Source organism: Balaenoptera physalus, assembly GCF_965194825.1.
Source record: "Balaenoptera physalus genome assembly, chromosome: 14".
In the NCBI taxonomy this organism is placed as follows: Eukaryota; Metazoa; Chordata; class Mammalia; order Artiodactyla; family Balaenopteridae; genus Balaenoptera; species Balaenoptera physalus.
The window spans coordinates 28,721,482-28,735,901 of NC_138893.1; the positions used below are offsets into that span (position 1 = coordinate 28,721,482).

Here is a 14,420-nt window from a genome sequence, read left to right on the forward strand (position 1 = left end):
ATAGATGGACGATTGGATACATGCATACATACATAGGTGAGGTTATATTTTGTATATACTTATCCCATTTCATCCAATTGAGCACTGCTAAGTATCTAACTTTTCAAATAATATGTGTAATATCTATATATGTACATGGCCAAGATAATATGGGTAAGTCAATTTTTCCCTTAAAGGAGATTCAGCAAATACAGTGTTTAATTTTTAATGCATGAGGTTGGAATTAATAGCATTGCATTAAAGAGGCCTTGATGTCATTACTCATTGATTAAGATTCCATATAGGGGAAAAGCCACACCTAAGCCATGAGCTCCCCTTCCGGAAGCTTCCTCCTGGGATGCCAAGGCTTTGTGGGTGCTAACTTCTACACTATCTCCAGAGGGTCAATCATTTTTCTGCCAATTTCCCTTTGCAAGCTATATTAGCAGGACATTTTGGAAGAGTTTGGGTTTCTGGCCTAATTGTAATGTTACCCAGGAAAGCAAAATTCAGCTGCAACAGAAAATCTAGTAAAGCATCTAATGCCTTTCATTTGTTAACAGTGATTCTCTGTGACTCTTTTCAGCCCATCAGCAGACATTGTTTAAAAGGAAAAGCTCCCCGCCTAGTTCATTGGAAAATAGCAGGATACAACTTGTAAATATATAAGTCGTGACTAGTTGTCGTCCCGAGTCTTGAAAACAAAAATCTGAAAGGATTAGGAGACGATGGTGAACTGGAAGATACATTTTAGAAGAACCAAAGATAAAAATCACCTGTAAACATACTCTCATGCAGCTATTTTCGTCTTTGCGTATGCTTGTGCAGTTTTCCTGTTGGAATGTAGGAATGTCCAACAGAATTTCAAATATTAGAAAATGTCCTTATACTGATTTAAGAAAGTCCTTTCTTTTCTTTCTAGTGGCGTTTATTTCCAAGGGACCACCATCGGCATGGCGCCCATCATGAGCATGTGCACGGCAGAACAGTCCGGGGGAATCGTCATGGTAAGCCAGGGGCACCAAGAATCCGACAGCGATGTCCAGACCTAATTCTCTTGATGATTTCCCAGGAAATCTCTACTTTCATCAGACTTTGTAAAATTAGGTCCTTTTCTTTAATGCTTCTTAGATATAATTCTACCCTTTTTCTAGCTCTGCTTATGATCTTCCGTACCCGACAGTACTCTAGGGACTGTTTATAAAACACATCAGGCTGCACACAGGAAGGCTGAGTGTGTAAAAACAGCTCAGTGAAAGCTAGTCTACACCTTTTGCGGAGAAAAAGTTTCAAGTGGGATTTTGATCCACCCGACTCCATCCAGGAATTCCTTCCAGCATTGGGATGAGCCAGGTCACTGGGGTTGCCCTCATCGCTCAGCTTCTGGGATGGGCTGTGATCTCACCAAATATTGCCGTTAGAATGGCTTTCTGATAGTTCTCCCTCCAGGCACGATAGCCAAAAGTCTGAGGTTTTTAACTATTTACCGCTGCAAATGCTTGACATACCTCCTAGCCAGTGTCCAATCTGTCTTTATACTAACCTTATTCTTGGAAGGCAGAGACCTAGGTTTATTGCTTTACAAGGATCATTTTGTCATATTATATATGAATTGAAGAGGGAGGTAACTTTGACAGGTTCCCCTTCATCAGGTAACTAAAGGAAAGGTTTTCACCCCATGCTGTCACTGTCCCTGATGGGAAAACATAGTGTCCCCTTTGCACCAGCCCTCAGATAGGGAGTGTCCTCGGAGACCATTCCGCCATCTCTGTTAAACAAACAGAAGCTTGCCCTTCCAAGAAACCATGAATTCCTCCACATTTTTCAAACAGAACATTTGTGAATATTCCATTGTATTAAAGGGCTGAAGGAGTAATGTTCTGCTGACTTTTATTTGCTCTCCACATACTGCCCAACCTAATCTTCTTAGTGAATATCCACAATGAATATTTTCCTCTTCTCTGGGTGGAGCTGGTAATTAACATGAACATTCACTAAATGTGTAAGGAGGCTGTTTGGAGGGATGGCACCCACCCAGTGGACTTCTGGCTTAAACGGTCTGCCCTCTGGTTCCCTTTGAAACTGGAAGACTTCCAGTGATCTCCACCATGGAAGTCACTGGAAAGTTTGGGTTTTGTTGGTGCCAGGTTCATTTCAAGTCAGATCCCAACTGTCTTTTTACAGAGCAGCCTGTAAAGTTTTAAGAGGGAATCATTTTCTGTTTCATGGTTCCATGGTCCATCGCTACTGACTTTGCCACTTAAAATTGGCGTAAATATTTTTTAGAGCTGAAACTGAATTCCTTATAAGCATGGCAGGTTCTGCAGCTGTGGAGTGTTCAGAGGTTCTTATAACCGATCTGATGGTATTAAGCAACTTTTTTAAGTTCACGTTCTTTATTCCGTTTCCATGCAAGCATTTGGTCAAGATTCCTTCTTTAAAAGGAGACAGGGAAGCCTATTTAAAGAAAAAGAAAAAAAAAAGATAAAAATGAATGTGGGGAAATAGAAGCAGATGTATGTACTGCAGTAGGAATCAAGTCAAGACCAAAGTTAATCAATAAGAAATATGTTTGATGGGCCGGCCAGCAGTAAAGACCATCCTTAGGCTCACTCTTTGTTTACTCCACATAGAAGAGAAGCATCACGTAGGTTGAAAGTCCACAGCTCCTTTAGTTTCTATAAAATTCATGAGATCAACAAAATCAATATCTTGACCAGATCTAAAACGTCTAGACTTTCTCCTATTGTGTCTCTAAAGTTGAATTCATGGGTGTTACATACGACTGTGCCTCTTTCAAGGACTCAACAAATCTAAGAGGAAGGAAATCATGTCGCAAGGAAGCAGAAATCCTAATCACACTGAAAATTTGAGTTCTGTACTGTTTCTCTATTTTTCCAAGATAGAACAGATCATTAATTTTAGTCACTTCAAGCCGTGCCTTTGTATCTAACTGGACTAAAATAGTCTTGGTTTGGAGATAATTCCAGAAATAAAGAAATAGGTTTTTATCTTATTAGAAATATGAACTGTTTATCGGGGTCTCTTAAGAGACATTCTGTGTATAATCACCTATGCGTGAAAAAATGTGAAACAATTAGGCAATTCAAGACAAAACCAAGATATTCAGTGATACAAAAAAATCTGATAAAGAGTCATTTTTTAAGGATAAATTCCTTGAATTTTTGTGCCAAAGCATGCTAAATTCAGCCCTCAGCATTCTTAGATTGAAGAAAATCGATTTCCTGAAACATGTTTGTGAAGCTTCCTACAACAGGAAACTAAAATCTAAACAAAGTAATTTATTAGGAATTTCATCTATTCTAAGAATAACTTGGTTCCTTGACATGCCACTCTTTTCTTAGCCTGAGGGCCAGTGAGAAAGGCAGCTACAGCTGTAACCGCCAACAAGCCTATAAAATCTTATATGAACACACCTATATCAAGAGGCCCCACAAAGATTGTCTGTATCAGGAATAATGTGTTCTCTAAAGCACAGTGTCACTGTTTCCTGGAAACCTCTTGGGTAGCCTCTTATCGCCTTCCTGGGTAGCACAGAGCAGGATTCAGTGTTACCTTCATTACTCTGTGGTGTGCAGGCCCTTGCAGAAACACCAATCATGGGCACCATTTCTGCAAATCAACTAATTTTAGTTTGTTAAAGTTGAGTAATGATATTTTAAAAATTAATTTCTAATATCTCTTTAGCCAAGCCATGCATGCACTCCACTAAGTTAGGGGTGGCCAAGCAGTGCTTGCTGGGTGGAGAACCCGCCTTCCAAAACCAAGCAAAAGGTTGAGTGAACTCCCAAGAGCAAAAGTCAGAGAGTCAGGATGCCTCCATCCATTTCCAAAGTCTACCTGACAAAACAAAGGGCCAGCAAGAGTAAGGCATAACTGGATTACAATCTTAGTCCAATGAGTCTTCAAACAGATTACTCAATGTCATTAGCTTTTATGGTGAATTCTTACGAATTTTCCAAGTATCCTTCTCTACCAAGTAGACAGCAAGAGGCATACTCAGTAACAATTGCTCAGATCTTATTTAGACTGTTCAAAGTATGCTTCCCCTAACGACTTTATACCAGCATCATCTCAATCAAGGATAAGATGGTACTTTCATTACCCATGAAGTAACGAGCTGCTTCTTCCTATGATACAGGACAACTTTTTGCTTCATTCAACAGAATGGTGTCTTGTGAGAGATTGTAGGAAGCGAGAGGGAAATGATTGCCTTGATTATTTCATGTAAAGACACAAGGAATCCTACATGTATTCATGAGGAATGCATTCCTCAGCAGAGGGGGCCCCAAACTAGTTGAATAAAATAGATCAAATCTTTTTTTAAGTTTGAACTATATAATGGGGCTCTATCTTGGTTCCTTGTAGGAGATTGGACTCCATTAAATGTTTATAAAAGATAAATATCTGGGGGGCAGGGCTGAGGGGAGGTGGGTGGCTGGGAAAGAGGCCAAAAAATGTGAACTATACATTGTGCTCTTGTATTTTCTTTGAGGACCATTCAGACAGTCCCCTTGGCGCGGCTGTGACCCTGGCCCATGAGCTGGGACACAATTTCGGAATGAACCATGACACCCTGGAGAGGGGCTGTAGCTGCAGAACGGCTGCCGACAAAGGAGGTTGCATCATGAACCCCTCAACCGGGCAAGTACTGATGCTTCCAGCTGCTCTGAGAGTCGGGATGCAGCTTGAAATATGTATTGGGAAACAGCTGGGCAAAGAGCTCCCTGGTTTTCTGGCCAGAGCGCCCATGGAAGCTTCCCGAAAGAAATTCCGTGGACCGTGCTTCCCTGAGAGAAGCACCCAGATTGCAGAGCACAGGGCATGAGGCCTGAGCGCCTCCCTGAGAAGTGGTGGGCACGGATCCTGCCTTTGTTCAGAGATCGCGAATTACCCTACAATCCCAGCACGTGGTTTTGATTTGCACCTACAGCTCCGTCTGGGCGTGGTAAAGCCACGGGGCAAAGCGGGCGCGGTTAGATGGGTCCCGTGTGGGAACGTGCGTCTTCCCTCTGGGTTGGCCCTGGGGCGGAGCTGAAATGTGTCAGTAGCTTGGGGATTTGTAGGGTCCCCGTCTCTAATACCACATCCCCTTCTCAGATCTTAAAGATTTAAATGATGGGACTTTTCCTTTTCAGTAAATTATGTCATTCTTCCTCATTTCATGCCTTTCTGAAACGCTAGACTTGATTCACCCAGAAAAAAAGGAAGACAGTTTCATTACTGCAGCATTCAGAGGAGGTAGAAATAGATGCAACTTGGAGTGATTACAGATTATGATGTGTCCCTACACCTCTACGGGCCCCTCCTAAACTAGAATGTTGTGCTAATGTAGGAAGATTTTCACTAGTGAAGGAAAACACACACTTGTTATGATGCCGGCTTCTTTTTTATACCTTGAGACCTTCCCAGTGCTTATCTTTACGGCACTTCCCAGGCCAAGTCTGCTCTCTGGGTTTGCTGAAAGGAAGCTCTGGGAGCAAGAAGCAAGCGCGGACGGGCAGCCTGAAGGCTGGCCTCTGCGAAGTCGCGGTGTTCGCGGCGGGCAGGGCACCTGCTTAAAGAGGATGAAAAGTGCCGGAAGAGGGATGGATTGTTACAGAACGTGGTTATGCTTTTACAGCCAGTAGCCTCGTGGGCCTCCTCTTGAATGGCCTGTAGGGCAGAACTCCATGGCTCACATCATGGCATTTCACGTGAGCTGGTCGTTAAGGCGTCTTTTCCCAGCAAGGCACTGCTTCTCCCAGCAAGGCACTGCTTCTCCGGTCCATCACCACCATTAGCACAAAGCCTTCAGGTGTGCATTGTTTTTGCTTGAGGTTCTGTTTTAAGCACAATTCCGGGGACTCACCAAGACCTAGTAGAGGAACTTGCTCTCTGAGTGTGATGACAGAAGCCGAGAACCTGAGCAGGAAGTGAAAGTATCTTAGGCCCAACACCAACAGGAAGTGAAACGTTGCAAAACTCAATGCGGGGCGCTTCCCCAAAGGGAGGCAGGTTGCTCCCAGAAGTAGCGTGCTCCTTGTCATTTAAACTCCCTGGGCAGGGGCAGAATAGCTGCTTGTTGGGTATTTGGGGCAAAGAATCCCTTCTTAGGGGGTGAGGTTGGGCCAGGGCCTGTGGGTGTCCTCTGTTTCCAATATTCCGCCAGCCCAGATAGGGTCCAGAATCTCTGGGGAGGAGATTGGCAGGAAGGTGACGTGAAACTGAGTGGTCTTCATGCTTTCTCATTCTTGATGAGCTCCAAGTGGCCACGGAAAATTCACTCTGTGCTTAATCTCCCTGATTATTAAGTAGGCACAAACACACCAGCCTATATGCCTCCAAAAGTGGTTCTCAAAGACTAAGAAGATTAGATTGTTAATATTGTTAATGTTTCAGAACTCTTGATAAAAGAGACGAATGGAAGAGAGGAAAATCTGGATTGGGGATACTACACTGGGATTGAAGACACCTGGTAGCCTCAATTCTGACACTAGTTGTTTTTGGTAAAACAAGCAAATTAGTAACCCCTCTGGCTCTTATGTTTTTATCAGTAAAATGAGTGAGTTAGTCTTTATATTTCCTTCCTTCCTTCTGTCCTTCCTTCCATCCATCCATCCATCCGTCTATTCATTATTCATTTCATCTGTCCTTCCACCCATCCATCCATCTATCCATCTTTTCAACATTCCATCCATCCATCCATCCATCCATCCATCCATTTGTCCATCTTTTCATCATTCCGTCCATCCATCCATTCATTCATCCACCTATTCTTTCACTTGTTTGTTCACACATTAAACAAATACTTTGATCCCTGTGTTTGTTGTTGTGGAGAATGCACAGATGAGGAAGACCCTACAGCCCTAAGAGTCCTACAATTCTGGAGGCACAATAGCAAGGCATTGCTTTCTGGTACTCTCTGTAATTTTGTGTAAATCCCTTCAATTGGAAAGTCTTCATAGCAGCGTTTAAGGATTGCAAGCCAAATTACCCTGGAGATACTTGAAAATCATAGGTAGAAATGGTATTGTTAAGAGCTCAGCAAATCATTTAAAAAGCTTTTTTTTTCTTACCAGGGGTTTGCTAATAGCCTTTCCTTGATTTATACCTTATTAGCGATTTCTGAGTTTCCTCTTTTGCTGAGCTTGTGCTTTCGTGTAAATCTTTTCTATTTGGTTCTCATTTATGATCCCACATTCCTGTCCAGAGGGTGGTGTTTTTAATTTTCTCAGATGGAAAGAAACTTCCTAAGCAAGTGGGTGAATTAATCACAAAAGCCCACAGTAAGGAGGAGGTCAAGCTGTTCCGGCCATCTCAGTCATCCATCACCCATTTTAGAATTTCCAGGCTGCTTTTAATCTCCAGTATTATCTCGACGTGGTCGTTCGCTTACCTCTTAGAGTCCCCACGAGAGTGGAAGAGTGGATTAAATGAGATCATATGTCTTTGCAAATTGTAAATCACTCCACAAATATATGGAGGTATTATTATTATTATTTAGCTTACAGGGACCTTGGAACCATTGAAGAGTTAAAGGCTTTTTTTTTTTTTCAGAATTCCTGCTCATAGTTGCTGGAAAGCACTTCTAGTGCCATGTAAGTGCCCGTGGTTTCTGTGTGAATGGCTCATTTTCAACTGGCCCACACCCGAACCTTCCTCCCAACTTCCTCCCCACTGCTGATTCAGACATGAGTGGCAAATGTGTTAAAAATGTGATTTAAGTCTCAGCCCCAAAGGTGACTTGCAAAGAGATGAATCAGGGACTGCTTTCATGATACGAAAGTCTCCCAGAATCGAAAAGAACCAGGTATTGCAGATGGTTTAAAGGAAAGAAATGCATCCCTTAATACCCCTTGTTTATTCTTTATCAAAACATTCCAGAATCCTAACCCTGAAATTTCACCAACTGCCATCGTTGATGAATTGGACCCAAAGGCCTAAAAATACGAGGATGGAGGAGAATTCTTTTAAACATGGGTGTCATGACTTCAGTTGCATGTTACAGGAATAGTTGGAGGGGGCGTCCTTACAGGTTGTATCGTTAATTACTGCAAGTCTTTGAGTGTGTGTGAGAGTGTGTTTTATGTCTTTGGATAGTTAACATTAAGACCTGTCTTGGAAATTACTCCTTGGCAAAAGCAATATCTGGGGATCCGTGTGGGAGTTTGAACTCAGTTGAGTCCATCCATTGATGAGCTTCTTGGAGCATTTGGTCTTAAAGGGGCTGAGGACTAAATATGCCACATTTATGGGAGTAAGAAAAACGTGAATAATTTGAGCACTTAGGGAAAAGAATATTTACTATAATAGTAAATGTCACTTCCTCGAGTAGAAAAAAAAGGCAGTATTAACATTCAAAAACTACTCTCAGAGCTCCCTTTTATTTTTTTGCGGAAAATTTTCTGTTACAGTGAGAGTTGGAGTCAAAGAGCCATCTCTTGAGGGGATGCAGCTGGATCGGAAACCCACGGTAACTCAGCTCCTGCAATGTGCCACCTGCTTTGATAGATGTTGGGGTTATTTCAGCCACAAACAGGACAGACCCTTTTCTTGCCCTCACGGAACTTGCGTTCTTGTGGGGAAGACAGTCTGGAAAAACAGTAAATCAAAAACTGCAGGTTGGAAGAAGTGCTATGAAGGAAGAAAAGGAAGAGGATAGAAAGGAGACACGTGGGCTGGGGGACCCGACGTTAATTAGTGGTTTGTGGGAGACCTCTCTGTGGAGATGACGTTTAAGCCAAGACCAACAGGAAGAGAGGAATGGAGAGCCTGCAGAGATGGAAGGACGTGGGCTTGGGCAGGGGGGACACCATGAAGAGGGAAAGCATCACTGACGGGAAGCCAATGGCTGGTGGGGCTGGATCGGAACGGGATGGGGCTGGAGGGAAGTGGTGCTGATGCCACTGGAGAGAAAGGAGGGGCCAGAGCACGCAAAGCCCACGCCGCGGTAGGAACATGGATTCATCTCCAGGGCAGGGAACCATCATTGGAGGGTTTTAGGCGGGACAGTAACATGATCTGAGTTTTCTTTTAAGAATTCTTCACTTTTAAGAAGATGGCGTAGCATCTGAACTATTGTAGTTTGCCAAATTAAGGGGTTTACTGTCTGTAAAAAATAGGGAGGAGCTTCTTGTTAAAAAAGAAATGGTATGTAAACTCTCGTTTTATTTTAGTGTAATTAACAGGCACTTGGAATCCGTTAAGAAGGAGCCTGAGCTAGCATCCCGGGGGGCGGATCGCACCACAGCTTCACACGCTCACCTCAGCAGTCTTGTAGACTTGATGTTAAAGATTTTCTTCTGTTTAGGATTTCACTTTGCTTTTCCTCTAGTAAGATTCTTTAAGGGCTCTACTTCAACAGCCACAAAAGAGCGCTTCCACACTCTGTATATCTGAAGAGATATATACAGATCTATATATCTGGTATATCTGAAGGGAGTTGGTGCCATAGTTTTCATGCTGATACTAAGATGCAGAGCTTGGGGCTGTTTGGGTTTTGTTTAATCCAGACTGGCAAACGGCTCTCAAGCAAAGAATGTGCTGCCTGGCTGCCAAGGGACAGTGGAGGGGCAGTGCGTTGAGCGCCCTGGAGAATGTGGGCCGAGAAAATAAGCGAATGAGGGTTACCGCTTGATCACCAGGGGTGTGGATAATTTACATTCAGCTGAGGTTGGGCATTCAGGAATAACATCTGCAACTAGATCAGATATCCACGTTCAAGGTGAAAGCATTGCCATTCCACTTCCTCAGCAGTGTGGATAATTGGCTCATTCGATTCCGTAGAATTCAATTCAGGAAACATTCATTGCATACCTCCCTGCTGCACAGCTGTCTGGACGTGGATCACAGCTGGATAGCCTCCACCCAAGTTCAACCTTCTCTCAGGAAAGCTGAGAGGACACAGGCCCTGCCTCCACCTCAGGAAACAGGGCTGGGTGACCAATTATAGCAAAACCACTCATTTACTCAGCTCATATTTACTGGGTACCTGTGTGCCAGATTCCAAGGAGCAGAGCGGGGCCACAGACACAAAAGGCAGGAACCTTGATTTCTAGGCCCTTATATTGTGGTAGGGATCCCAGGCAAGTAAACTGGTGATTACAGACTGGAAGCTCAGGGCTGATAGGGGACATCTTGGGGTGCCATGGGGCTCACCACAGGGGCACCTAACCTCATCTATTTACACAATCCTGGGTATCATAACATCATCTGTAAGTACTTCAGTTGTGCCTCTAAAAGATAAGGAGAAAATTTTAAACATCACCATAATAGCATCTCACATCTTTTAAAAAATGACTAATAATTCATTGTGAACAAGGAGCAAAGGTTGGAAGGGGTGGTGGGCAGGGAACATTCTGAAGTAAAGTCCAGTCTGAACCCATCCCGGAAGAATTGCATAGGGTTAGGCAGACCCTCCTCGAGAATTCCTAGCTCATGTTACAGGAAATTTGGATTTATTTTTGAGGAGGCCTCTATCTGAAAATGTGATTCGGGAAACTAAAATCAACTGCACTTTTCAGTGAAAAGTTCCCAAGTTTCAGATGTGGTAGGAATTGATAGAAATTTGATGTATCTGGAAAGGCTATCCCCTTTCAAAAAGCACTTGCTTTCTTGAAAATCAGTGCAGAATATACATAATTAAAACTCACCCCCATTTGAAGTTTGAGGATCTATCTGAGGTCATGAAATACACTTATTATAAAGGGATTTTACGAGCATGGGATTGGAGAAAATTGTTTCCCCATATCAGTTCTTCATTTGAAGGTGATTATTATTTTTTCTCAATGAAAAGTTTAAGAAAGTCTTCACTTCCTTCTTCAAGGTGCAGTAGGGAAAACAATGGAAATCTTTATCCAAGGAGTGAAAAATAAATAAGCAAACAACAACAAAATGAGGCACTCTAGTAACATTAAAACGCTACAGGGCAGAATCAATTTAACTATCCAGCTAGAGTAACTGAGTTGGCTACTTACCGACATGACGATAAGGGGGAAAGGAACTGGCAGGAGATATTCCTGACAGCAGTTCAAGAGGACCCCTCGATACAGACCATGTTCTTATTTCCTCTCTGTAGGATTAGATATTGCTCACTGGAAAATGAAGGAGTTTGTCTGCAATTAATGCAGAGTTGGGATAGTAAAAGTCACTGCCCAAGGGCATGGTAGAATGTCCTCTCCTCTTAAGCTGGATGCAAAACAGAGGTCAAGCTAGGGAGACTGGTCCGCATGGCACTGCGCCTTGAATATCCAGTCTGGGGGAAGTGAACGGAGGCAGACTTGACTTTGGCCCTAGAGATTACTGGGGATGTATCTTTCGTCAGTCAGCGGTGTGAGGTGGGTGTGGTTATACCCATTTTAAGGATGAGGAGCTGGAGCTCAGAAAGTTAAATGAATTGCTTATGTTTTCAAAACTACCCAAGGAGAAGCCCCAAGACGTTAGGCTGAGTCACCAGGAGCCAAGCCTCTGACTTTCCACCTTCCTATTACTTATCTCAAATAAAAATATGAAGCAGCTGTAAACCTCAGGAAGAGGAGAAGGGCATCTATCCTGGGGTATTAGTCAGAGAAAGATGTGCTGGCTTCCCACCGCAGGCTTCGAGGGACTCTGTGGTCCAGACTGAGGCTGAGACTGGGGCGGCCGTGCCATCCTGCCTCCCGGGGGTCCTTACCACGTGGAGGTCACCTCGGCTGTATTTGCCGTGTTCAGGCTCCAGGCAGGAACTGAAGCCTTCTCAGTACAGAGCTTTGTCCCTGTGTGACTTCTGGGAAGCAGGAAGGCTGGCCCATTTTTAAGCCATTTAGTTCTGCAAATCTCCTTCAACTTAGGTTACAACAGCAGAGAATTATTTCCTGTCATTGCTCGTTAATCCAGCATTTTATTTGTGGTAGAACATGTGTGAAAACATTGCCGCTGAAATTCTGCCAACCCCTCCCCACTTACACACACACATACACACACACACACACACACATATACACACACACATGGCTTCCTCCTTTCTCCAGGACTTTTGGCACAGAGACCACAGAGTGAGGTCAAGGGTAAATTCTGGGCCTGTCTGTGACCAACAGTATTCAGAAGGACCCACTTTAAGCTCTACTAGGTCAGGAATTTTGTCTGTTTGGTTCATTGCTAAAGCCCCAGCACCTGGAACATATAGTAGATTTCAGTAAATTCTTCTTGACTGAAAGGATGGATGGATGGTTGGATGGTTGGATGGATGGATGATGGATGAGTGTTTGGGTAGATGATTGAGTGAGCTGATAGCAGATGGATAAATGGTAGTGAGCGGCTGGGTGGATGGACAGACGGATGGTGATTCCAGCACAATCAGATGTGTGCAGAGTGAAGCCACATTTCACCTTTCATGTAATGGCTAAACTTCTAAGGAGAAGATTCTGAGGCCATCGTCTTTTATACTATAGCATTTGCTGCAGCATTGCCAATGTCATTTATTGTATATTCCACATCATCTACAATGGAGTTATGATAACTCACAAGAACAGAAACAATACAATAAAGAGAAAAACAAAAGCAAAATGCAAAAGAATAAGGACTGAGAAACCCCAGGTAAATAGGAGGCTGAGTCCATTGTTTTTTGTTTTTTTTTTAACTCCATGGAGACCAAGGAGCAATTTACTTTCAAAAGGTGGACTTCTTCCCTAAGTGGCTTCTCCTGCAAGCCTGTGCTTAATTTAGCTAAAGTAGGAGGTGGGAAGTTAAAAATATAAAAACTAAAAGTAGTTGTAAGACTAAGACCCTGTAGACCTCACAGATTACTCTCCAGTTTACAAAGAACTTTCACATCTCCTTTCTCATTTAACTGTCACAGTTCTAAGAGGAAAGGGCAGATACAATCACCTCCATCATACAGGTGAGAAAACTGCGGTTCAGAAAGGCCAGAGGCCCCACGGTTGGTCAGGGCCAGACTCAAGGTGATCAGCCCACAGCCTCTGGCTCCTGCCTCTGGCCTATCCCCTGGCCCCTGTGAGCAAAGGAACCTTCGGTTCCCAATCCCCAGCGGCAGCGGGAGGGGGAGGGGGACATGGGTGCCAGTCTTCACGGCTCTTGAGTTTCAGGCTGCCCTGATGGCCAGCCCAGCATCAGGAGCTCAGCGAGGTAAGAACAGGTTCAAAAAGACTTCAGCCCTCGTTGGGTGGCTTGGAAGTATCTACCATGACCACTTTTCCTATCATGTTTGATTACAAGTGTTACAGACTTGCAGAGTCAGCAGATGCAACGGGCATGATCTATACAGGTCTGTCTCCTGGGGCAGGAGGAGAGGGCGGAGTTATCTCCACCGACGTGTAAACTGCCCTCTATTAACCCCTGAATCTGTTTATATCTGCCAGAATCTCATCCCCGAGGAGCCCCACGCAGAGACAGCGGCCTCTTCCTGTGATGAAGCTGAGAAGCCAGTCTGAGACACTGCCTCTGATGGGCTGGGCTCCTTTAGTGGGGTGCTGGCGCCCTGCCCTGAGTCCCCTGCCTTTAGGGACTGAGCTCGGGAGGAAACAGCCGTCAGAGCACAGAAGCGAAAGGTCTACTTTCTGATAACGCCTAGAGGCCGCCTGTGCACCTCTCAACCGGCCGGGGCCTCGTTGGTCTCCTTCTTTATTAAAAATTCTGAGAAATTACATTTACACTTTAATTGGTTTCCGGGGAGGAGGAGCAGAGGTCAGAGTTCACGTGTTAAAGGCATGAATTATAACGTGCCACAGATGGCTCCATTCTGGGCCCCAGGTGTTTGCTATTAACAATGGAAATGTCCTCTCAGGACGTTTCTGATCATTCGCTCCTGGCCCGGTGGTTTGCCTCGCCGTCTGCGGCCCATCTGGCAGCCCACGGGGTCAAGCGTGAGCCCGCGTGTTCAGGGTCACGCCGGGCATCCTTGGCCGGGCGGAGTGGGACGCGGGCCCACATCCACCTCCCAGCACGCCCGGGAAAGTCCTCCGGCGGAGTCCCGTGCCTTCCCGGTGGGCGACGGTTCCCTCTGCCCGCAGCTTGTTGAGACCCGCGTGGGCTCACAACCTCCCTCAGGTGTGTGCGTGGCCGCAGGTGTGCTCCATAAATCCCAGTTTCCGGCCACCATTTCTCCGGGCCTCAAAGCCGTTCCGGGAGGTGCTCGACCGTGCCCTCCGCGTAGCCGGCAGGACCGTGGGCTCCACTGTTACCTGCCCCCGACTCCAGGGAGCCAGAGATTCCTGGACCACTGCCCTCTTCTTCCTGAATGCTGATGCTGGCTCCGGGCCGTTTGTGCCCCGTCACACCTGAGGCTGCCCGGAGGCCTCCTGACTGCCCTTGAGGCAGCGTGGCTGCAGAGGGAAAACACAGGCCTTCAGGTCAGGAAGCTGGGTTTTCGGTCCTGACCCTGGAACCAGAGGACTGTGGCAAGGTGTCTAACTGCTCTGTGCCTCAGTTTCCTCATCTGTAAA

At 44.9% G+C, this 14,420-nt stretch overlaps 1 protein-coding gene across 1 annotated transcript in view; it reads left to right on the top strand.

Moving 5' to 3' along the window:
- Positions 1-14,420, top strand: part of ADAM12 (ADAM metallopeptidase domain 12) — a 383,219-nt gene that overhangs the window by 297,299 nt on the left and 71,500 nt on the right. The window contains exons 10-11 of the mRNA XM_082423180.1: positions 902-986; positions 4,496-4,644. Coding sequence (XP_082279306.1) covers positions 902-986; positions 4,496-4,644 — 234 coding nt within the window. The remainder of the gene's footprint in view (positions 1-901; positions 987-4,495; positions 4,645-14,420) is intronic.